General features: G+C 40.8%; 1 protein-coding gene across 1 annotated transcript; it reads right to left on the bottom strand.

Annotated features, from left to right (window-relative positions):
• Positions 1-19,263: 19,263 nt before the first annotated feature.
• On the bottom strand, positions 19,264-20,238 carry LOC129518115 (glyceraldehyde-3-phosphate dehydrogenase-like). The gene has a single exon (XM_055338131.1). It carries the CDS (start codon positions 20,140-20,142, stop codon positions 19,264-19,266), a length of 879 nt encoding a protein of 292 aa, XP_055194106.1. The 5' UTR covers positions 20,143-20,238.
• Between the last annotated feature and the right edge of the window lie 4,971 nt (positions 20,239-25,209).

Below are 25,209 nucleotides of genomic sequence, written 5' to 3'. Positions count from 1 at the left end.
GGGCAGACACTGCCTGGCCCTTTTTTGTAGTTCAGATTCCCAAGGATACAAATGCACTTGCTAAATATTTATTAAGACTCTACTGTATACTCTCTTATTTTTATCTATATTTAATAAATATATATTTATGCCTGACGTATATATTTATATTTTTTATTTATTTGAGACAGAGATATTGAGAGAGAGCATGAGCATGGAGGAGAGGGAGAAGAAGGCCCCCCCATTGAGCAAAGAACCCGACTCGATCCCAGGACCCTGGGATCATGATCAGAGCCAAAGGCAGATGCTTAACAGACTGAGCCACCCAGGTGCCCTGGTACTCTTTGAGATAAAGGGATACATCTATGAACAAAATAACAAACTTTACTGCCCTTACAGAGCTTGAATTCTAACAGGAATTTTTGTTCTGTTTTCGGTTTGATGGAGGGCAACAGAACCAGAGTCAGTTACCCCAGCGCTCCCTGAAATATCCAGGAGAAAATCAGAATTCTCTCCAGACCCCTTCTCTGCTTATCAGCCATGTCTTCTGAACCCCAACATGAGCTAGGGCCCCTAAGTATGAAACCCCTCCCTTATTCACCCTTCTCCAAGAGCTCCACAGTTGGAGAACTGATGTTCAGTCAGGGTCTACTGGCATAATGATTGATCCTACCTTGATGATGCCTGTCTTAGCTCAAATGAGGGCCAGTGTGATGAAATAACTTGTCTATGGGAATATTTGCCAAGAACTATCATATAGGGCTTGAAAGTTGTTCCTATGAACCATACACTTGACCGGAGGTCACATTCACAGTTTTAACACTCTGAATACCTCTAACCTTGTCAACAAAAAGGTTATATTCCTCAGCCCTTAATCTGGGCTAAGGAATTAGTGAGGATACTTTAGAAGATCTCTGACCCTCAGGGCATCTGGGTGGGGCAATCAGTTAAGCATCCTACTTTTTTTTTTTTTTTTTTTAGCATCCTACTCTTGATTTCAGCTCAGGTTGTGATCTCACTGTGGTGAAATCTAGCCCTGCGTCATGCTCCCCACTCAGCGGGGAGTCTGCTTGAAATTCTCCCTCCTTCTCCCTCCCTGCCCCCTGCTTGCTCTCTCTCTCTCTCTCTCTCTCAAATAAATAAATAAATCTTTAAAAAAAGATCTCTGACCCTCAAATAACTTATCATAAAAATGATAATATCTGCCTTGAGTGAGTGCTGTATTAAATGAGGTCTTTCCTAGACTCCTCAGCCTAACATTCAAGATGGTCTGTAACTTTCTCAGGACTACATCACTCCACATAGCCTGCAGTCTAATCAACCTAAATGATTCCAGTTTTTTCCCTTTCAGTAGTATGCAATAAACATTTATCCATGTTCATTAAACATGTCATTATCAGAATTTTTAATGACTGCATTGTATTCCATTAAGCAGATCCACCAGAATTTATTGTTGTCGGACATTGTGATTGTTTCTAATTTTTCACAACTATAAATACCAAAGCAATAAATGATAATACAATTAAATCTATCTCTCAGTATTACCCTGATTAGAGCAAACACTCCTGTAAATGTTCTATGACGCCTCCTCATTCTCCTTAGCTGGTCCTCTTTATTTGTTAATTTGTTGACAATGAGGCACAGACTTCAATACTTTTTCTTATCTCCCTTGATGAAATCATTGGATTATATGGATTTAAATATCATTCCTACCCTGATAATGCCAAAATCTATATACTCAGTTCAGGCTTTTTAATCTATTTTTATTTTTTTATGAATTTACTTTTTATTGGTGTTCAATTTGCCAACATACAGAATAACACCCAGTGCTCTTCCTGTCAAGTGCCCCCCTCAGTGCCGGCCACCCAGTCACCCCCACCCCCCGCCCTCCTCCCCTTCCACCACCCCTAAGTTCAGGCTTTTTTAAAAAATTTGAGAGAGAGAGAGAAAGGGCATGACCAGGGGGAGGGACAGAGGGACAAGCAAACTCCCCACTGAGCAGGAAACCTGCTCCATCCCAGGACTCTAGGATCATGACCTGAGCCAAAAGCAGACACTTAACAAACTGAGCTTCCCAGCGCCCCCAGTTCAGGCCTTTTACTGTCTTCCAGAATTATATAATTTACTGTCTCCTGCTACATCTCAACCTTAGGAGTCAAATAAGCAATTTGAAATTAACATGTCCAAAACCACTCTTGCTTTTTCAGCAAAACACACCATTACAGACTTCTCTCTATATCAGTAAATACCAGCTTCCTTCTTCTGATTGTTCCAGCCCAAGCTGAGACTAATTCCTGCCTCTTCTTCATCACAACCTAGCATATGCTGTTGGTTCCATCTTCAAACTATATCCTTACTTCAATTGAACTGATACCACTGTAACACGAAGCACCACCATCTCCTTCCTGGACCATTCCAGTAGTATCCTAAAGCCTTCCTGCTTTTCCCTTGCATTCCCCCTGACACAGTCTATTCTCAACGCAGCAACCAGAACAATCTGAAACAGTTCATTTTCCTCTGCTGAAAACAATCCAATGATCAATCCAATGATCCAATGGCTTCCCATCTCATTCAGAGTAAAATTAAATTATTACTGCTCCCTCTGAAAGTTTAGTTTCATGACCTCAAACTTCTGTTACAGCCTTCCCTTAGGCTCCCTGCTCCAGCTACATTGATCTTGAGATTTTCCTAGTTGGTCAGGGCCTTTGCACTAGCCCTGTCTTCTATTTGGAATACTGCTGCTAGATATCTTCATGGTCAGCTGCCTCACCTTCTTCAGATCTTTGCTCCTCAGAAAAGCCTTCTCGAAGCATCCTGTTTTAAACAAAGGCCCATATTACTTGCCTCATTTTATTTTTCACAGTAGAAATGGAAGCATCATGTATACTATATATTTTACTAATTTAATTTTTGCATTCTTGTATTTCCCCACTAGGTTGGAATTCCATGATGACAGGGATTTGTGCCTATTTAGATCACTGTTGTCTCCCCAGCACCTGTTCTCAATGATCATGCTCTAATAGCATCACGTTTATCTTCTTTATAACTCCTATCACAGTTACAATTTTGAGTCTTTTAACGTATCTGCTAGTGTCTGGCTCCCTGGCTAAAATGGAGGCTTCGTGTAGGCCTTCAGATATATTTGTTGATTGAATGAGTGAATGAATAGATGCTTAAGTATTTTCATACTATAAAATACATCAAAACGTATGCAGGTTTGAAGCTTCATTCAAACTGATGCCCTTAGTTTAGTAGCCTTTTTTCCCCTTCCTGCCTTTGGAAAGGTCTTAAAGATTTCTTCCTATTATTATTACTTTTTAAAGATTTTATTGATTTATTTGAGAAAGAGAGAGAGAGCACAGGTGGGGGGGAGGGGCAAAGGAAGAGGGAGAAGCAGACTTCCTGCTGAACAGGGTGCCCCATGGGACTCAATCCCAGGACCCCGGGGTCAGGACCTGAGCTGAAGACAGACATTTAACCAACTGAGCCTCCCAGGTGCTCCTGTGTTATTTATTTTTTATAACAACTTTAATTACATATAATTATCATACAAGTTTACCATTTAAATAGTACAGTTTAATAGTTTTTAGTATACTTAAATCATTGCGCAAACATCACCACAATCAATTTTAGAAAACTGTCATTACTCCCCAAAGAAGTCACATACTCTTTCATAGTTGCCATCACCATAGCCCAATTCCTCTCTATCTTGCCCACCTGCCCAGTCCTGGGCAACCGCTCTTTTGCATCTCTACAGATTTGCTTACTCCGGATTTTTCATAGAAACAGGATCCTACAACGTGGTCTTTTGTGACTGGCTTCTTTCTTAGCATGATGTTTTCAAGGATCATCCTTGTTGTGTATGGATCAGTGCTTCATTTGCTTTTATTGCTATATTATAAAGTCTTTGAGAAACTAAAATAGCATCAATCTTTCAAAGAAAGGTTAGTAATTGTACAAATGTCTAAAAAGTATAAAAATTGCCTGCCTTGGTCATTTCTTTGGGTCTCAATTTCATTATTGGGCCTCCATGTGAAAACTTAGCTTCTCTTTTCCTGTTAATCTGTCTCATGTCAATTTAATTCTTAGACCAGCTGGAAGACCCTGAAAGATAGAAAGAGGCAAGTTTTTGTCTCCTATTTGCACATTTTACGTTGCCATCAGCAATGTATGAAGTTTCCCGATTTTTCATAACAAGAGAGTTGTATGGCTATGGGACTCCCACCATAGCATGTGAGAGTTCTTGTACCCTTGGACACCAATGAATATGGCATAATATAATTTATCTTAATTTGACAATTTTATAAAAAAAATTACTCTATTGTTTTACTTTGCATCCATTTGATTACTGGTGAGTTACACATGGTTTCATCTTTTAAGCCATTTATTTAAGCACTTCCTGAAATTGTTCCCATGTTATTTGTCACTTTTCCTTTTTGTGGTATAGTGAATTAATGTTTTAAAGAATTTTTCTACGATAAGAAAATGATCTCTTAGCCAATTGTACATGTTGGATGTATTTTTCTCCTTTTTTTAAATTTTTATTTATTTAATTAATTATTTATTTATTTCTCCTTTTGATGGAAAACAAATTCTTACTTTTTCAATGATTAGAAATTTATCATATTATTATCTTCTGGGTAAATTCAAATATCATACTTAGGAAGTCATCTTTAATGTATACAGCCTTCTAATTATTCTTTTCTTAACTTTAACTTTTTATTTTATATGGAATCAATGTTGATTTACAGTTTGAAGTAGGGACCTGAATTTTTTCTATAAAAAAATTTGATGAGCCAGGGCATGTGGTGCTCAATACAGTAATCTCAATTAAACCAAATATGCACACAGTGCTTTAGGAAGATTGATTTCAACTTCACCAAAGCAAACTGGAAGTGCCAAATATTAGTAATAGTGGCTTTTGGCCAGTTTGAGTAATGTTGCTAGGATCAGATGTATGTTAAAATAGCAGAGCTACATTTTAGCAGTATCAAAAAAAAGAGTTTGTCCTAAACGAACAAATATATTTTAAATCTCCACAGACTTCAAAGAAAGAAAATTATCATTTTTCTAAAGATCTTATTTATTTGAGAGAGAGAGAGAGCACAAGTAAGGGGAGGGGAAGAGGCACAGGGAGAAGCAGACTCCCCACTGAGCAGGGAGCCCGACATGGGGCTCAATCCCAGGACCTCAGGGTCAGGACTTGAGCTGAAGGCAGTTGCTTAACCGACGGAGCCACCCGGGTACTCCCAAAATTATCATTTCTAGTTGAAAAGTAATTCTGAGAGCAGGCAGTGGAATCAGCATTTCTGTACAATATTGGTGATGATGTTTAGTCGCATACTCTTGTGAAATCAAACTGGTGGCAGTGTATCGAGAACTTCAGACATATCCATACATTTTGGTCTCACAATTCCATTTAAATTGAATCATCGATTCACTTGACAGGTACGGAATGAGTACCTACCATGTGCTGGACTCTCTGATGACTCCTGCTTTTACGGGGCTTATTATATTCTAACTAGGAAAGAAGTGGAGAGCACAGACCTGAAATGTTCACACAAATGATTTTATAATTACAGTAGTAATGTGTCACCATAGAAAATTACTGAGTGTTAGCATAATCTGTTAGAGAAGTGCTTGACCTACACTTGGCGGCTGGGGAAGGCTTCTCAGAAGAAATGACATAGAATTCAGGACCTGAGCAAAGATGGGGTAAGCAAGAGTGCAGATGAAGGGTGGCCTTAATACAGCCCAGACAACTGAGGCAAGTTCCCGGACAGGAAGGAACAGGTGCTGGGCAATGTCCCTACATGTGATAAGCAGAGGAAATCAGGCCTATGTGTGGATGAATATCACATCTGAAATAAATGACCAAGGGGCACGTTCTTTTTTGTCACATTGAAATAAGTCTTAGCATAAAAAAGAGTCTTATCATAAATTAATATGATAATGTCTCTGGGTTGTAACTATCAGTAATTTGGCTCTGCTGATACACATGCCATCTGGAATGTTTATTTTATTTTTATTTTTTATTTTTTGGAATGTTTAAAATATCATGGAATCTCTTTTAGAAACAACCTGGTAAAAATGCCTTGTCATAGTTGAAGGAGGACTTTACCTCCATTTTGACTGGGGTCTGGACTTTCTAATTAAGTTCTTCTTTCCAGCTTATCTCTTAAGTCAGGCAAGACCTGGGTGGGGGGAGCAAAGCATCCCATGATGGGAACTGAAACTGCCCTCTCAAGCCATAGTGACTGCCCTAAGACGGCACACCCTGGTCACGACTGACCACATGACAATCATTGATCTACCTGACTTTACCGCCCACTTGCATGTACCCACTGACCTTTGTCTCACATTTTCTTTATATACACTTAGAAGTATTTTCAGCATTTCAGACACAGGTCTTGAGACCCTAGTCCACTGAGTTCTTGGTGTCGGCCTCACTGAAATAACTTCCTTTCTGTTTTCACCGCCACAGTTGTCTCTGCCTTTGGATTTTGTTGGCTGCGAGCGGCCGGACCTGGTCTGTTCGAGATGCCTGGAGCCAGGTGCTCTTGCATCCCTGTGCCCAGTTACATAGCGTGGAAGGCGGGGGGGGGGGGGGGGAGTCGTGTGTTTCCTGATGATTCCTGGACCTGCCAGCTTCTCACCTGTTCTCTCTCCTCTTTCCTATCATACTCCTCATGCTGCATGTTTTTCTCCTCTCTTTTTGTCATTCTTTCATTAGCCAACAGCGTTAATGTCTTCTTAAATAATCCATTGTCTTACACATTTACCTCCTTTACCCTGAACTCTCCAAAGCTGGCCAGGTTGGAATTCCTAATTATCTTTCCCTTCTCTCCTCCTTCCAATCTAGTTAGGGTTTAATGGGACATAGGCTAAGTGGTGCATACTCGGTCTGAAGCCATTGCGTTCTATCCATTCTCAACTACTGGTAGAGAGTCTCCTATTCTCTTAGGGCCTTAATGCCAGGCTTATAGAAACAGAGTTGGAGGGAAACCTTCAGAATCATTTGACCTAATGCCCTCAGGAAATGCCATCACGACCCCTATTTCCTCCTCCTCCAACCTCCCTGACTTTGCCTTTAGGAACTTGGCTTGCTCTCTGAGCTTCCATAGCTTACCATTCACTGCTCTCTGCTGTGAATAAGACTGTTTGCATACTTATCATCTCTGCTACCCATAAAGCATATTGAAGGCGGGGACCACGTCTTGCTCATCAATGTGTTCCCCAGTGCCCAGCCAAGCGCCTGAAATGTAATGGGGTCCTACTAAACGCTTTTTGAATGGTTAAAAGCTATTAATATGAAGCAACAGGAACTGAAAACAAAACTGTGCAAAAATCACAGCATGCAGTAGACAGCGTTCACAGCGATGCACCAGGTCCACCAGCCCACATGTGGTGTATCGGCAAGATTACCAGATGAGAGTCAAAGGCAGAGCACTAGTTCTTTTCAGATAATGCCAGGGGTTATTCTCTTGGATGACAAATCCCTCTGATCATAACGTGGACATCTATGGCCCTCATATGGATAAGATATCCTTTGCGTCTATTGTCTCTTGGTGTACCTAATTGTGGTTGGTTGGCAAGTGATTTTCTTTTTTTTTTCTTTTTTTTTTTAGTTTTAATTTACCAAGAATTGGGGGGGTGGAAATCTGAATATATTTGGGGGGGTTCCACGTAGGCAGATGATTCAGCATGAAGAAGCTTGTTTGAGGAGTCGTAAACCCTTAAGTGGTGACACACGTCATCATCCCTGGAGGCCCACACATGGTTGGGGGGTTTGATATTATAGACAAAAACAGAATTACAGTCCTCATAGGCTGCATGCACAGGGCCGGGTGTGTCAGTGCACAGTTTGGTACTGACTTCACAGTAACTGATAGCCAATATCTTGCTTACAAAAAGCAAGTGTTGGGGATTTACATTTGAAACCTGCTGAACCCTAACAGTATTGCTTTGTAGAGATAGCATTTAAAAAACAAAGAATAGTAGTTGTACAAACGTCTGAAAACCAGTGGCTTACAATAGTAGACAAGGAAAACAGCATGGTCACTCCATGTGGCACGGTGGTGCTACAATGTTTCAGCTTCTGATTTCTGGGAAAATATATATGTATACATACATTTATTCTGCATGGGATCAAGTGCATGGTGAGATGTTTGGATGCTCCCGAATACAAGGTGCTGACACCAGGGCATGAATGTCAGACATCAAGACAAAGTCTGAGAGTTTCATGAAGCATATGTTGGGTACAGTACTTCTTAATACTTAAAGTCCAATATCTTTGACTGCAGCATTGTGTAGAAGGAAAAATAATTTAAAGGTCTTTTTAAAAAAGATTTTATTATTACTCAGCCATTAGAAATGACAAATACCCACCATTTGCTTCAACGTGGATGGAACTGGAGGGTATTATGCCGAGTGAAATAAGTCAGTTGGAGAAGGACAAACATTATATGGTTTCATTCATTTGGGGAATATAAATAATAGTGAAAGGGAATATAAGGGAAGGGAGAAGAAATGAGTAGGAAATATCAGAAAGGGAGACAGAACATGAAGACTCCTAACTCTGGGAAACGAACTAGGGGTGGTGGAGGGGGAGGAGGGCGGAGGGAGGGGGTGAATGGGTGATGGGCACTGAGGGGGGCACTTGACGGGATGAGCACTGGGTGTTATTCTGTATGTTGGCAAATTGAACACCAATAAAAATAAATTTATTATTAAAAAAAGAACACCAATTAAAAATAAATTTATTATTTAAAAAATAAAAAATAAATAAAAAATAAAAAATTGAAGTGAAAAATTTAAAAAAATAAAAAGAAAAAGATTTTATTTATTTATTCATGAGAGATACAGAAAGACAGAGATATACAAAGAGATAGACAGAGAGAGAAGCAAGAATCCTGTGCAGAGCCCGATGCGGGACTCCATTCCAGAACCTTGGGATCACGCCCTGAGCCAAAGGCAGATGCTTAACCACTGAGACACCCAGGTGCCCTAGAGATCTGGTTTTTATAGAAAACCCACTACATTGAAAACTGCCTACCTGAGGTATCCTGCTTTTTGTTTTATTACACACAAGACATGGAAAGAGAAGGGAATAAACAGGGGAGAAAATAGAGTTACATTGACGTACATAAATTATATGTATATTTTATTATTTTTATTTTATTTTATTTTATTAGATTTTATTTTTAAGTAATTTCCACACCCAGTGTGTGCCTCAAACTCACAACCCCGAGATCAAGAGTCACATGCTCTACCAATTGAGCCAGCCAGGCATCCCCATGTATATTCTAAATATGTTTAAATGGCATTTCTACATATACAGCAGTATAAACTAACACTTTATAGAATGTTATCTAACAAATTAAATGAAAAAATAAGACTAATAATTAGCACATCAGATGTGCATTTACAAAGAGATGCTGCTAAAATGCTTCAGAAAAATGTAATCCATTCAGAAATGTTAACAAACACGGCAAAGTTCTTCTTTTTTTCTTGGCAAAGTTCTTTATATTAACAATTTACTTAGCATATATCCTTCATGGATAATCCAAAAGGAAGCTTTCATTCAACTCATATGGAATTATAAATTTGCATTGATGGAAGCTTAATCCACAATGCCCTGAATGATTTTCCTGCAGCAAGTATTTTTGGAGACATTCTTACAGCTTACATCAACATTTAGCTCAGGTTATCCATAATAAGGAATCATCTGAAAAATTTTTTCCTGAACAAACAATTATTTATTTAAGACTCACTATGTCTCAGGCCTTGTTCTATATGCTCTACAAATATGGATGCAATTAATCAATCTAATGACTCTCTGAAGGAAATACTGTTATTATCCATGTTTTACAGGTGAGGGCATTAAAGCCAAGAGTGGTTTTAGGGTAACTTGCTCAGAGTCACAGAACTGGAAAGCACTAGAGCCAGGCAATGTGGATCCAGGGTGGTTACCATTAATGCCTCCTATCATATTCAACCATCATTCTCGGTTCAAATCAATGAAAACCTGAGTCTTCAGATCTCCACACTAGAGCACTGTCTGCCTATGAGAGCTGGTGTGAAGTGATTAGCAACAACCCCTGAATGTTTGACTAGATAAAATATTAGTTCCGAACACCCAATCTCAGTTTTTGTTTGGGGTGACTGGTTGCCATGCAGGGAAGATGTCAGAGCTTTATGCCTGTTTATTTGCGGATACCAGTAGTTTGTTTTTTTTGTTTGTTTGTTTGCTTTGTTTTGTTTATAAGACTAAGTGAGCACACACTGGTGTTGAGAATGCCCAGGGTCTAGGCTAATGAGTATGCTTTTCCTCTCTCCTGTCTGTCTCTTTAGAGGGCTTGCTTCCTGCTCATCAGCTCACCAGTGACTTCCTCAGAGACACCTTTCCTAAGTCCCTAACTGTAAATCTACCCACATGCGCACACTTGTGTGCACACCCACACACAGAATCACTGGCTATCACATCACCCCATTTTTCTTCATGGTATTACTTACTATATGAGATCACGTCAATTCCCTTTTCTGTTCCCCTCCCCTGCCAATATAAGCCCCATGGTGCCAGTCTTGTCCATTATTACCTCAATACCCTCTCTGTCTATGGAGGCACAGAGGTGGCACTCACTAGATAGGTTTTTGAATAATGGAATGAGAAGACTGGAGAGCAGAATTTCACAAGACAATTCTGGCGCTCACCGGAAGCCATGAAGGAGACAGCGCAGGGAGAGATGGGAGTACTGTGGAACACAAATGCCTCTGTTGAGTCAAGAGTGCCCGAGCATGCATTCTCTTCATGATTTCACATTCAATCCCAGGAACATGGGAAACTGTTCGAGTTACTTTCCAGGGAAAGAGGAACCCCATGGTTGCTAAATCAGAAACCCAGAGGATTTACTAATTTCTAAAAGACAGGACATGCCTCTTGCTAACTTTTTTGTTTTTTCCTTCAGCCTAAATCTGCTTCTGTTCAGTGGAGGACGGGCGGTCGCCATGTTTCTTTTAATAGTCCATGGAACAGTTTCCTATCCATCACAGAAATGTGACCATTCTTCTTTCCAGCCTGAATGATTTCAGCTAGCTCTTCTTTCTTACATTTCATTTTGAGTAATTCTGTAATCATTGTGATGCCTTCTCTATTGATTCTCATGTTGGGGTTCTGGAGGAGAGGAAGTGAGGACACAGTGTAGTTACTATCAGTTTGTGTGGGCCTGGTAGTCTTTGAGCTTTCTTGGATTTGTAGCATTTGCACCTCCAAGGCTCCTTCCAAATGAACATTCACAGCCAGCATCCATTTTCACTGTTTGCTCTGAATGTTATTTCAGTAGGTTCTTAACAATATGGTCCTCCTGAATTTCTCACTCTGTGGGATTGGTATCTCTGGGATTAACAGACTGTGACTTCCCTCGTGTGCTCTCTTGGGGCTAGGAACCCTGAATGAACATTTGTTTTTTAGATTTACTCCACTCCTCAGAGACAGTCGGAATTGATTTTTTTTTCCTTTTCCCTACAGCAATCATTTACTACCTTTCTTCAAATATAATCAGTCTTCTCTACAAGATAGTGAAAACAAAGTGGAGTTTGCATGCCATTAACTCCACAGTTGCAAGTTCCTTCTCTGATTTAAGTCAACCATCTTGAATGGTAGCAAGGTGCTATAAGAAAGGACTGCCTTGAGCAGGAAGGGAGAAGTATATTTATAGGACAAAAGAGCCATCAAATGAGAAAGAGTCATGACTAAGTATATCTGACTAGTGGAAGGGGAGAAAACATTTTTCATTTTTTGTTTATAAGGATATTGGAGACTTTATTAGTACCTAAGTTTTAACCTTTCCTATCATCAGGAAAGACATCTAAAGTAGGAAATACATAATATTTGTGACAACTGGTAATGGAAGAAAGATTTGCAATACACGAGGAAGTGTTTCCACCTTCAGGATAAACAAAAGGCCCGGCAAGGCTTAGTCTGACCACATCCGATTATTTTTTTTCATACCAAAAAGAATAACTGTGAAATTGGCTGTTAATTTGAAATAGATCATGCTTGGGCTGAATGTACGTATTCAAATTAGTTCTATACCATGGAAAAGTGTTTAATTATATTGTCTGTCATTTTATTATCTATTAAAAATAATTTTGACTTAACAGAGACTTAATTAACTTACCACATAATTATTGATTACTTACTATGCACTGAGCATGATTTCAGGTACCAAGGTACAGCAATAAACAAAATTATCAAAATTCCACTCTCATTCTAGTGGAAAAAGACAATGAATATAATTTTAAAAATTATATGGGACATCTACATATGAGAACTGCTGCACGATCACACGTTGAACCAGTAAGAAGGATTAGGAGTGGAGGGTGGGAGTGGAGAGATGCAGGTTGCAATTTGAATTAGAGTGTTCATGGTAGTCCTAACCAAGAAAGAAATATTTTGACAAAGATATGATGGAGACAAAGGAATAGTCAGGTGGAGCTCTGGGAAAGAAACATTCCAGGCATAGGGCACCACTAAAAAAAAAGGTCCTAAGGCTGGAGCAGGCCTGGCATATTCAGGGAAGCAGAACGAAGTGAATGAGTAGGAGAAGATTTGAAAATGAGGTCAGAGTGGTAACAGGAAGCTGTGGGAAAGTAGGAAGGCAAGACTAGCCCAACACAGGCTTCTGGTAAACCAGAAAATTCAAATGCAGACAGCCTACGGGAAAGCCTGCCCTTTGCACACTCTGGCCTGATCCAGTAGGAGGTTTTCTGCCTAGACACAAGTTCATAGAATTGCTTTGACTTGAACACTGTCATGTTTTGGAATGGGTCTTCATCAGCAGTCTTCCAGTACTGTGTGGTGCACTGAAAATGATCAGACCAGCTAAAAATCTACCACGCTACTATTCATTAAGTAACATAAAACCTCTCTTTTTCCTATCCCTGGGGAAAAAAAAAAAACAACAACAACAACCAAGCAGCAAATGGAATAATAACTAAAATCGCCATAAAATTGTGGTCTTTTAGAAGGCTCACATGTTAAGCCCTGCAATCATTTTTTATACATGTAAGTGACTGACTTTATCAGCACATTTCCTGAAGAGCTCTTTGGGGGGCACTGAGTCACTGAGGGCTAGTTTTGATAGACTAGATGTAAGAGCAAGAGGCAAAGGGGCTCATGTGGGATTGCTGAAAGAATATAAAGATGATACCTGAAAGGTCAAAGGCACTAAACTACTTTGTTAGTTTTGAATCCTGGTGGCAGGCTGAACATTTGACTCCCACATGGTCTCAGTTAATAAGTTGGTCTTTTAAAAAAAAAATGTTTATTCATGAGAGACACAGAGAGAGGCAGAAACATAGGCAGAGTGAGAAGCAGGCTCCATGCTGGAAGCCCGATGTGGGACTCAATCCTGGGACTCCAGGATCATGCCCTGAACCAAAGGCAGACGCTCAACCCCTGAGCCACCCAGGCGTCCCAGTGAGTTGGTCTTGACAGCATGAAAATCTCTTAAGCTTTGCTGATCACTTCATCATTTTGCCAAATGGTTTCTCAATCTTCCCTTCATATCAGGCCTCAAAGGTGAAATGTATATGAAAACTACTCATCGAACTTGAGTGGGATCAAAGGATCGATCCTGATTATGATGGTGATGGAGAGATAAAGTGGGAGGATAAGCACATCCTCTTGCTTTTGATGAAACAGGAAGTCCCAAAACAGTGACCCAGCTGAAAAGGTGATTTTTTGCAGTCAAATGAGTTGGCACAAGGGGAAATTGTGAGAGTGGTACTAGGATCAGTAGGCTTGATATGGAACGTGTGTTCATAATGTACAAGAGGTATTCACACTGGCTCATTACTTGCTTCATCATCTTGAGCCCAGTGCACCTGAAAAACCTCCAGATTAAGAAATCCCTTGACCTTTTTGTGTTCTGGGAAAGGCATTACTCAAGAGAATCACATGTTCCCACGTGACTTAGATAAGACTCAGAGATGATCCCCTTCTTCTACCTAGGACCAGGCCAGACACAGATCGACCAAATTCCCATTTGTTTTGTAAATGATGAGCTGAATTGTTTGTAGCCACTGACCCATCTAGACAACATACCTTCTAACCTGACTTGATCAAACTTTTTCTCTTCTTCCCCAGGTCCAAGAACTGAATCTACCCTCAGCTAGCATTGCAATGCAGAACAATCCTTCCTTGAGGGCCCCTCCTAAGAATAGGTTAAGTGATGCACAGGCAGAGCAGTATCCCATCTAGCAAGTAGAGAGATGGTCCCAGTTGCACAAAATAGGAGGTTTTTTTATAGGTAGGGTAAGGAAATTATTAGCAAAACAAAACAAAACAAAACAAAAGGATTTTAATCTTCTTTTGGGGGGGATAGGGAGCAACTGGGTTTTTATCATGCAGACGACCTCACTAATGCTGATTCAGAAATTTCAGACCTGATGATTAGTTAAAAGGCCATTCCTGGGAGAGGTTGGAACTTAAGTCTTGGTTTGCTATCGTGAGGGACGAATGACTCTATTTGGGGCTCACTGTTCTCTTTTCCAGAGCTAGGGGCTCCCCATGCTGCTCTCCTGATGCCAAGAAGGGAAAGATACTGGATTCAGACCTCCTTTGGGGGTGCTCTCAGGGTCTCCGGGGCGAGGCAGGTGTCTCCCACGACACCCTCCTCAAGGAACTTCCCATTGTGCCCTGGATGGCAAGGCTAAGAAGTCCCCATGACATCTGGCCTCAGGGGAACAAGAAAATCTGCTATGGAATGTGATGGAATTTGGCATCCCCCTCTGAGTCCCTCAGAAGTCCCCACCAGTGGTCTGGTTCACCTTGAGTCTCAGACCAAGAGACCCAGACCAGGCTCAAAGCCCTGAGATGCTGAGTCACAGTGGCTCACCTTGTTCCTTTTCTGACTGTTGTTAATGGCCCTCCTTCTGTCATATCTCAGACCTGGAGAAACTCAGTTCCTGAGAGAAGAGTTTAGACTTTCCTCATTTTTATAGTAATTTGATGCAGAATTATTTTGTTTAGACTTTAACATATACTTAATTTGTTTGGTAATTAAGCACTTACATAGCATAGCATTTATTCAATGGAATTTTGAGCCATTTTCTGGCTAATTGTGGTTTAAAAAAAAAAACACAATGTCTCTAATTTACCCAATTAAGGATTACACTGAAAAATATTTTAGAGAGTTGTTCAAATGATTTGTTGCAAATTACTTCTCAGGAAAATTTACGGCAATCCTATGATTTCAAAAAGAAGCCAGGCATTGTGTACATTGTGAGTGCTATTTCTTTCATGAGCTTTTCTACCAACTTCAATTCGCTTCAAGGGGTAAAGAAAAATCAGTAGTATCTCAGAGCCTTGCAATTCAAGTACCATGTCATTTTCTCCTGTTGTGGTTATGGTATCAAACTCTCTAAATCCACAAATCCTCTTTCTTTTTTTATGACGTTTGTTATATTCTTTAGTTAATCTTTCACTTAGCAGTTGTAATGTTCTTCTCCAGACTCCTGACATTAATGCAGCTGAATTTAAGAGCTCACTTCAGCTTCTGTCAAAGAGATTTCAAATCTACTCTTACATGAGGGAGTAGTGGTCAGCGAAATTTGCTTTAATTTGGGGGATTATTATTTAATTTTGTAAACGATATCCCAGAAGTTAATATATGAAAAAACATAAATCAATACCCACAAATGTCACAACCCAGAATTAGGTTCTAATTAGGAAGAAATGTGATTTCAAAAGGCCACTTAAGCAACCTAATTATTGGCCACCCAATGGGAATGTATCAAAATAAGTTAAAATAGATAAAATAAATAAAAGGATTGACAAGGGCAAAAGCAAAGCAAAAAAATAATGAAACCACGCCAAAATAGTATGTGAAGACTGACAAGGAAGGAACTTCCAAATCAATCAATTCTCTTCTATGAGACTGGAACTCCTATTATTTTTTATTATTTTTAGAGATTGTGGAGAGGGACAGAGAGAGTGGGAGAGAGAGAATCCCAAGCAGGCTCCATGCCCTGCGGGGACCTGGACATGGGCTTGATCCCAAAACCCTGAGACTACGAAGTGAGCCAAAATCAAGAGTTGGGTGCCTAACCGACTGAGCCATCCAGGTGCTCCAGATTGGAACTCTATGCTAGTGCATATCTATGACATAGAAAACAAATAACTCCAGCAAAAGAAACAGTTTGGCATTAAAGCTTTTTTCCTCATTGTTATTATTCTTATTTGATGACTACTTCTCAGTAGTATTGGTAGTAGAGGGTAGTAGTCCAGAGCATAGGCTCCAGAGCCAGACTATGTGGATTTAAATCCTAGTGTCATATCTTTACTAACAGTGTAACTTTGAGCAAGTCACTCAACATGATTGCACTTTATTTTTATCATCTGTAAGTGTACATAAGAATAGCCACTTCCCACGACTGCTGTGTAGACTGACCGAGTGAAGACAATGCCTGACTTGTGTGTAGTAAACCCTCATTACTAACTTGGCTAACCTCGTTAACATAGCCTCATCCCTCTTATCAGAGACTGAAACGCACAATAAAAGATTATCAGTAGATACATGGAATTTTAAGCCATTTCAGATCATAGATGTCTATACTGGTTTTCAATGTACAGAGACAAATGCTTAAAAGTAATAAAAGTGATATCTGACAGAGGAAGGAAGTCTAAAATGCCAACCCTTCACAAGAGCAATGGAAAAGCTGACAAAAATTGCCAGATTCAACTTTTCTGGAACTCTGGAATCTAATCTAAACTTACAACAACCAAGGAAATGCTTAACAAAGAAAAAAACAGCTGCATTTTGGTGAAAGAGCTCTGTGGCATTTCGATGTACCCTGTTATCATCTCCTACACTCCAGTGTGGCAGTAGCTTTGAATGGCGGGGTGCACTCCAAGTGAAGGTTGCTGGTACAAGAGAAAGCAATATGGATTTTCCTTTGAATTATGTATGTTTTGACCTTGCATATGGTGCCCTGAGGGATTCGAATTAGTATTTGCCTTTGTTTTGCCTATCTCCAAGCTTCCTCAGGACCAAGGTGGCTCCCTGGGTAGCATTTGTCAAAAATATAGGCAAATATATTAGATGTTGCTGCCTGGGACAAAAGGTAACAGTTGGAGTAAGAAATATACAAAAACTTAGGAGGGAAGAATCTTGGGAAGAAAATACTTGGAGAATAAAGGCTTTGAAAAACTCCCATGAATTTTAAAGACTCTAGAAGTCTACATGAATGCCTAGGTCAGAACACATTCTCGGAAATGACCTGAGAAGTCCTTAAGTTCTCATTACTGGCCAACCTTCAGGCTCTGTACAACCAAGAAGCGAAGGCTAAGGTAGAGTTTTAAACTGCCTGGCTATGCAATGAAGCAGTGCCCCAACACATATCTGATCTACAAAGACTGGAATAATCTTTAGTTTGGTTTGGTTTGGTTCCAGGTATTTAAAGAAAAGGCTGGGATCCCTGGGTGGCGCAGCGGTTTGGCGCCTTTGGCCCAAGGCGCAATCCTGGAGACCCGGGATCGAATCCCACGTCGGGCTCCCGGTGCATGGAGCCTGCTTCTCCCTCTGCCTGTGTCTCTGCCTCTCTCTCTCTCTCTGTGACTATCATAAATAAAATAAATAAATAAATAAATAAATAAATAAATAAATAAATAAAAGAAAAGGCTCTCAAATCCCTAGCTACCACTCAGCTAATGGAACAGAGATTTCAGTTGGCCATACACAAGAAAGAATATACAGATACTACGAAATTAATTTTTAAAAGCCAGTAAACAAACAGCGACAACCACACAAGCAGCAGCAGGAAACTTTAAAGAAGGAGTATAATTTGATTTTCAGAGTTGCCACATTATAGTATTCAAAATGTCCAGTTTTCAAAAAAATTATAAGGCATGTAAAGAAACTAGAAAACATCCCATTCACAAGAAAAAATCAGTTAATAGAAAATGTCCCTGGGAAAGCCGAGTCTAGAATCACCTCCCATATGAAAGTTATTATAATCTTTCTCCAATAGAAACAAGCCAGGGGCGTCCAAGTGGCTCAGTGGTTGAGCGTCTGCCTTTGGCTCAGGGCATGGTCCTGTTGTCCTGGGGTCCTGGGATCGAGTCCCACATCGGGCTCCCTGCAGGGGACCTGCTTCTCCCACTGCCTGTGTCTCTGCCTCTCTCTGTGTGTCTCTCATGAATAAATAAATAAATAATCTTTAAAAAATTACAAACAAGCCAGTTTCTCGTTTTCTCTCTTTGAGTTTATGATGCATGCATAAAGACATCCTCAAATCATCTTAAGCCATTGTGATACACATGATTTTTCAAAGGAGAACCTTTTCATTTGAAAGTTGTTGAATTTTGCTTCATTCTTCGGATTATCATCTTTAGATGTCTTGACGAAAAATTCAGCAGCAGTTTGAGGGAGATGGTTTTGCAACAGCAGTTTCCACTGACATTTTTTGGGGATCAATACAAATTAACTCAAAGAGCAGATAACACATTCTGTCACTATGTGCCTGTCAATGAATGGTTCTCCTGAGAGTTAAATTATTTCAGTATTCAGGGGAAGAATTAACAACGGAATGGCCTTGTTACTGTTTTGAAATAAGCTAGTTTCCCTGTCCTACTCTAACACATCTATGTACATGTTTTCTTTTCTTTTTCTAAATGTATATATTTTCCATGGGCATTCTTAACAAGCTCCAAAGAGAAGGACGTTAAAGTGATGGAAAATGTTCTGGAACCACCAGTAGTAATGACACATAGATATATCATAGTTGGTCAGTCTAGATGATATATGCTATATCTGAAAGTATTTAAACAATCAGAAAAGACTTTGGACCTTCTGAGATCAATGATTTCTGCTATCCAAGATGATTTCTAGAGGTAGCTTTTGTTTGGAAAAAGATGATATTCACTGTGTAATGATAAATAAGGCACAAGAATCAGATATGTCACTGATCACTTATAACTGAAAAAAATCTAGTTTACAACCTTGTGGCATTCAAAGACTCATACAATCTGTTTCAAATTTACTTTTCCAGTCTTATTTTTATTTTTATTTTTTTTTGGCTGGGTACAGTATACTTTATTGATGGTACATGACAAGGTAGGGGTCCCCAAGCCCTCCCCTTCCTCGGGGTCTGGGATGTAAATTGGAGGTCAGGAGATTCTCAGTGTGTTGGGGGATTAAGTTGGGGCAGGGACTTCCCAGCAGCTGAGGGCCTCTCTCTTCCTCTTGTTCTTGTTGGGGCTGAGAGGGGTCCAGGAGGCTCTTACCCCTTGGAGGCCATGTTGACCATGAGGTCCACCACCTGGTTGCTGTAGCCAAATTCATTGTCATACCAGGAAATGAGCTTGGCAAAGTGGTCATTGAGGGCAATGCCAGCTCCGGCGTCGAAGGTGGAAGAGTGGGTGTCACTATTGAAGTCGCAGGAGACAACCTGGTCCTCAGTGTAGCCTAGGATGCCCTTGAGGGGGCCCTTTGATGCCTGCTTCACCACCTTCTTGATGTCATCATATTTGGCAGCTTTCTCCAGGCGGCAGGTTAGATCCACAACTGACATGTTGGGGGTGGGGACATGGAAGGCCATGCCAGTGAGCTTCCCATTCAGCTCAGGGATGACCTCGCCCACAGCCTTGGTGGTGCCAATGGAAGCAGGGATGATATTCTGGGCCGCTCCTTGGCCGTCATGCCACAGCTTCCCAGAGGGGCCATCCACGGTCTTCTGGGTGGCAGTGATGGCATGGATGGTGGTCATGAGGCCCTCCACAATGCCAAAGTGGTCATGGATGACTTTGGCCAGAGAAGTCAAACAGTTGGTGATGCAGGAGGCATTGCTGACAATCTTGAAGGAGTTGTCATACTTCTCGCGGTTCACACCCATCACAGACATGGGGGCATCAGCAGAAGGAGCAGAGATGATGACCCTCTTGGCCCCACCCAAGACCACCCCAGTCTTCTCCAAGGTGGTGAAGACCCCAGTGGACTCCACAAGATACTCAGCACCAGCATCATCCCATTTGATGTTGGCAGGATCTCGCTCCTGGAAGATGGAGATGGACTTCCCATTGATGACAAGTTTCCCGTTCTCAGCCTTAACCATGCCGTGGAATTTGCCATGGGTAGAGTCATACTGGAGCATGTACACCATGTAGTTGAGATCAATGAAGGGGTCATTGATGGAGACAAGATCCACTTTGCCAGAGTTAAAAGCAGCCCGGGTGAGCAGGTGCCCAATACGGCCAAATCCGTTTGCTCTGACCTTCACCATCATGTCATGGGGATGCAGCTGGCCCTGCACCAGAAGATGCAGCTGTCTGTCCAACAGGGAGGAGCAGAGAGCCTCCAGTCTCATTTTTAAATGTTGTCCTGTTTGAACTTTCCCTCTAGGCAAACTGATCAAATTACTATCCCCTGACATGATTTATATCTTTTCAACCCTACACCTCTTCTCAGAGCACTCCTTTCTGGCACATCCTTACCACCTTCACTCCCCAAATGTTGCCTCTCCCCCCACACGGACTCCCCTACTTCAGTCTGATAAAAGCCTAAGGCTTCCAGAAGGAGGTGTCACCACCATATCCTCCCTGGAAAAGAGGTGTGCATCCTTTATTTGGCACAAGACAAACCCATGTAGTGTCGACTTTATTTTGATCTAAATTGGAGGAAAATTCTGGATACCTCCCTAAACATCATAGCTCTGGAGTCATTTGCTCTTGGAGAAGGCAGCACCATAGCCTTCTATCCTGCACTTCCATAAGCAGTAAAAGAAGCCGTTCCCCAATAACCTACCTTCTTTTTGCTTACAAAGATTTTTTTAACCATTTTCTTGGTTAATACGTAGGCTATCTCTAATCTTGTAATCATTCTGTACGTAGAGAAGAAACGTGTCAGGATGCCTGGAAAGGTGCAGAAAAGTACAGTGCTGGTTCATAGAGGACAGCCAGGGGTCAGGCGCTCCTGAGTTGACTACCATTTCTTAACTCAAGGTTTTTAAAGTTGCAGCAGAGCACAACTTCACCCCATCTTTCCTGAAAATGAGAGGGAGGGATTAGGGTGATATGTTAAGTGGAAGCTGAAAGTGGCAAAAGATGGTGAAATGTAGGAAAAAATGATTTCTTGGAACTTCATAAATCTTGGTCAAAAATTTACGTCGCCGAGCAGTCCTGAGTTGTTGGCTGCTCTATCTTCCTTGTGACAGCTTCATGAATGACAGCTTCATTTCACATACAGCTTTATGAGAATAATGAAATCTCCAAGCTAAAGAAAACCACATTGGTATTTGAGTGTCTTGAAGTTTCTCGAGGGCCCCAAAGCACTGGAGTGGCTCAGAAGGGTGACTCGACAAGGGCAACAGTTGGTTTTTTAGTTCTTTGGTTACATGTCTCATTGCTCTCCCTAAACTGTCAACTCTCGGTGAGCTTTGATAGAGAATGAAATTTCTGATTTTTCCTACCTGATTCCCGAGACTCATTTCCAAAATGATGGGCTTACACTATACAGAGGCTAGATAGAAAGCATAAATTATGGGTTTTGCTGATACATCTTTAGTAATAGACTTCTCTCACAGAGAAGGAATACGTGAAGATTCTCCATCAATCCTATTCAGTTATTTTCACTGTCAGCAAGGACTCTTTGGAGCATAGAGGTAGCTTGCCCCAGTCTCCGCTCCCCAAGACAATTTCTTGATTCTGTGATTCAGCTTTTGTCTCAATTAAAAACCACTTTTGAATCTGAAGACCTCTTTTTTTTTTTTAAGAGGGAGAGGAGTGGGGAGGGGCAGAGGGAGAGAGAGAATCTTTATTTTTTTTGAAGATTTTATTTATTTATTCATGAGAGGCAGAGAGGGAGAGAGGGAGAGAGAGAGAGAGAAAGAGAAAGAGAGAAAGAGGCAGAGACACAGGCAGAGGGGGAAGCAGGCTCCATGCTGGGAACCCTGCGTGGGACTCGATCCCAGGTCTCCAGGATCACACCCTGGGCCAAAGGTGGTGCTAAACCGCTGAGCCACCTGGGCTGCCCGGAGAGAGAGAATCTTAAGCAGGCTCAAGGCCTAGCACAGAACCCAACACGTGGCTCGATCTCACCATCCTGATATCATGACCTCAGCTGAAATCCAGAGTCAGACACTTAACTGACTGAGCCACCCAGGCGCCCCAAATCGGAAGACCTCTTATTAGAAGTTTGTAAATTTGGAATTGAATAGTATCACACCCAATGGCAAAGTGTTAGCAGTGTGTTTTCTTCCAATATCCTATCTTCCAGACTTTTTGTACTTGACCGAGGATGAGGAGTCCCTGACCTCAGTGGGATCTGGATCAGAACATTCCACTCAAGGTTTCTTCTGCCTCCAAAGCAGAAGTCCAGAAGATGCCTTTAATCTGCCTATGACTGCCCAGTATCAGACCTCCATGCACCTACTAGCGGGAGTGAAAGGATGCCCAAGAGTTCTGTGCGCTTCTAATAAGAATCTCTCTCTTTCTGGTCAACATTCAATACCTCCCACCTATTGTTTACCTTGAGATCGTCAAGACAAATGGTATTGTGCCTGTTTTCTTGATTTCCGATTATTATCCCAAGAGGGCTAATACTTCTCAGGATTCTAACCTACATATGGCTCTGGAGCAGTGAGGCAACCCCCACCCTGCACTCTTCCTTTGCTCCTCTTCCATTTTATTTTTCCCCATGTGTCACCAAGTAATATACTATGTATTTTACTCATTTATTTGCTTAACTCCCTTCACCAGATGAGGGCAAGATTTCTTTATATCATTCATGAAGTACTCCAGTTGAACTAACAGTCCTGTGTTTATGAACACATAGCGCCAACAACAGTAAAAGAGGGTGGGGCACCCTTAACAGTAAAAGAGGTGGGGCATCTGGGTGGCTCAGTTGGTTAAGCATCTGGCTCTTGGTTTTGGCTCAGGTCATGATCACGGGGTCCTGAAACTGAGCCCCACATCGGGCTCCACACTCAGTGGCATCTGCTTGTCCCTGTCCATCTGCTTCTCCCCCTTCCTGGCAGCCCCCGCCCCTTCCTGTTCGCACACACTCTCTCTCTGTCTCTAAAATAAATAAATAAAATGTTTAAATAAAAAAAACCAGTAACAGTAGTGCATGATAAAATTTCAAGGTCTCACCTTTTAAACTTGACAATTTATTTCAGTTTTAGAAATTTAGAAATATAGATACCATAGAGGCAGGGACCTTATCTTTTGGGGGCTCCTTGCACAATCCACCAGTGGCTTTATTCACCGGTATTTGGGGACAAAATGCCGGTTTCTTTTCTCTTCACGAGGGGTTAGTTTCTGATTTAGATAGCCAAACTCATCACACTGAGGCATTTAAGGGAGTGATTTGGGTTTCCCTGTTATATGTATGGGGTCTTTAATGGAGAGAACAGCAATTTTGGGTCTCCTGCCATAATTGCATCAGAAATTCTTTCACTATGTGAAGAAATAAGCCTCGAGCTGTACTCCAATTGCCAGATGATCATTTCCTGTTACTACCTTAGTAATATAAAGCAATTATTTTCACTATTTTCCCAAACCATTATCCCTTCAATTTTATCTGTTCTTTTCTCTTGACATGTGAAGATTCATGTACAAAAAGAAAAATAGGCCTATTATGGTCTATTTTCTCTGGTTATCATACTACATTTTCAAATTTTTCTCAAAGATCCGAATTTTGCCTCAGGATACTCTAATATGACCTTTATATCTTTTCCGTTAGAATTTTGCTTACATGGACAGATCCAGAATTTTCTTCTCCTTTCCCTGTATAGACATCCTTTTATGCCAAAACTTTAGATTCAATCAATATCTGCTTAGAGTACTCATTAACTCATTCAATAAAAATCTACTGAGTACCAACTATATCGTGGATATAATGCTGGGAACACCTTTTTAAAGACACCTAAGACAGAAGGATTCCCTTTATGGAGCTTTTAGTTGAATAGAGAGTGTAAACATTTTATAAATAAATGTAAGCAGAGGGTGAAATTCCAAAGGAGTACAGGATTACTTTTATTTTGGATAAAGCATCAGTTAACTGTCAAACTACGTAATAAAAGATAAGTAAGTGGTTCCAGGAGGATCGAGTCAGGTGGAGCCTGTGGTGCAAGAAAATAGATGGTAAGAATTATGGCTGGAGAGGTTGGCATAAAGACACTGTGTGCCAGAAAAAAGAGTTGGGACTCCATTGCCCAGGAAAATGGATTAGAGTCTGGAAATTTTATGAGCCTGACAAGCAAATTTGAAAATAAGAAAGCTCATTCCTTCTTATTTATAATATCACTCCCTCTGCTGGAGCAAGACTAGACGGGGTAATATTGTTGCATTTCCGATAGTCAGGCAAAGGGTGTTGATGACATAAATGATTTTTTACTTTATTATCTGTGTCTAACCCATCATCATGGCCAGTGATGTTTCAGTGTTTAGAAGCAAGAGATGAGGTCTGCAAGAAGGCATAGATCATTAGTAATGGGGACTGTTGAGTTTTGATTTGCTGAGAGGATTGTCAGTTGCAATAACTCAAGCCCACAATACCATTGATTGTCAGGCCCTAGAATGCCAGTGTCAGGGCTAAAGTTTTTCCCAAGGAGTTTCTTGGAGAAACTTTGTGAATCTTTAAGCTCTAGCTTAAAACGGGGTGTTCCACTGCACTACTGGGTATTTACCCAAAGAATACAAAAAAACTAATTCAAAGGGATACATGCACCCCAATATTTATAGCAGCAGCATCCACAATAGCCAAATTATGGAAACAGCCCAAGCGTCCAAGGTTGATGAATGGTTAAAGAAGAGGTGGTGTATATACACAGTGGAATATTATTCAGCCATAAAAAGAATGAAGTCTTGCCATTAGCAATGACGTGGATGGAACTAGACAGTGAGTATTACGCTAAGCGAAATAAAGTCAGAGAAAGACAAATATCATATGACTACACTCATATGTGGAATTTAAGAAACAAAGGAAATGAGCAAAGGGGGAAAAAAGAGAAACAGAAACTAAGAAGCAAACTCTTAACTATAGGGAACAAACTGAGGGTTGCCACTAGGGGGAGGAGGCAGTGGGTGAAACAGGTGGTGGGGATGAAGGAGGGCACCTGTTGTGATGAGCACCGGGTGTTGTAAGGAATTGTTGAATCACTATATTGTACACTTGAAACAAATGTTACACTGTATGTTAACGAACTGAAATTAAAATAAAATCTTAAAAA

Source organism: Nyctereutes procyonoides, unplaced genomic scaffold (assembly GCF_905146905.1).
Source record: "Nyctereutes procyonoides isolate TBG_1078 unplaced genomic scaffold, NYPRO_anot_genome, whole genome shotgun sequence".
Classification (NCBI taxonomy): Eukaryota; Metazoa; Chordata; class Mammalia; order Carnivora; family Canidae; genus Nyctereutes; species Nyctereutes procyonoides.
The sequence above is the reverse complement of the archived record's forward strand: the minus strand, read 5'-3'. Positions and strand labels throughout refer to the sequence as shown.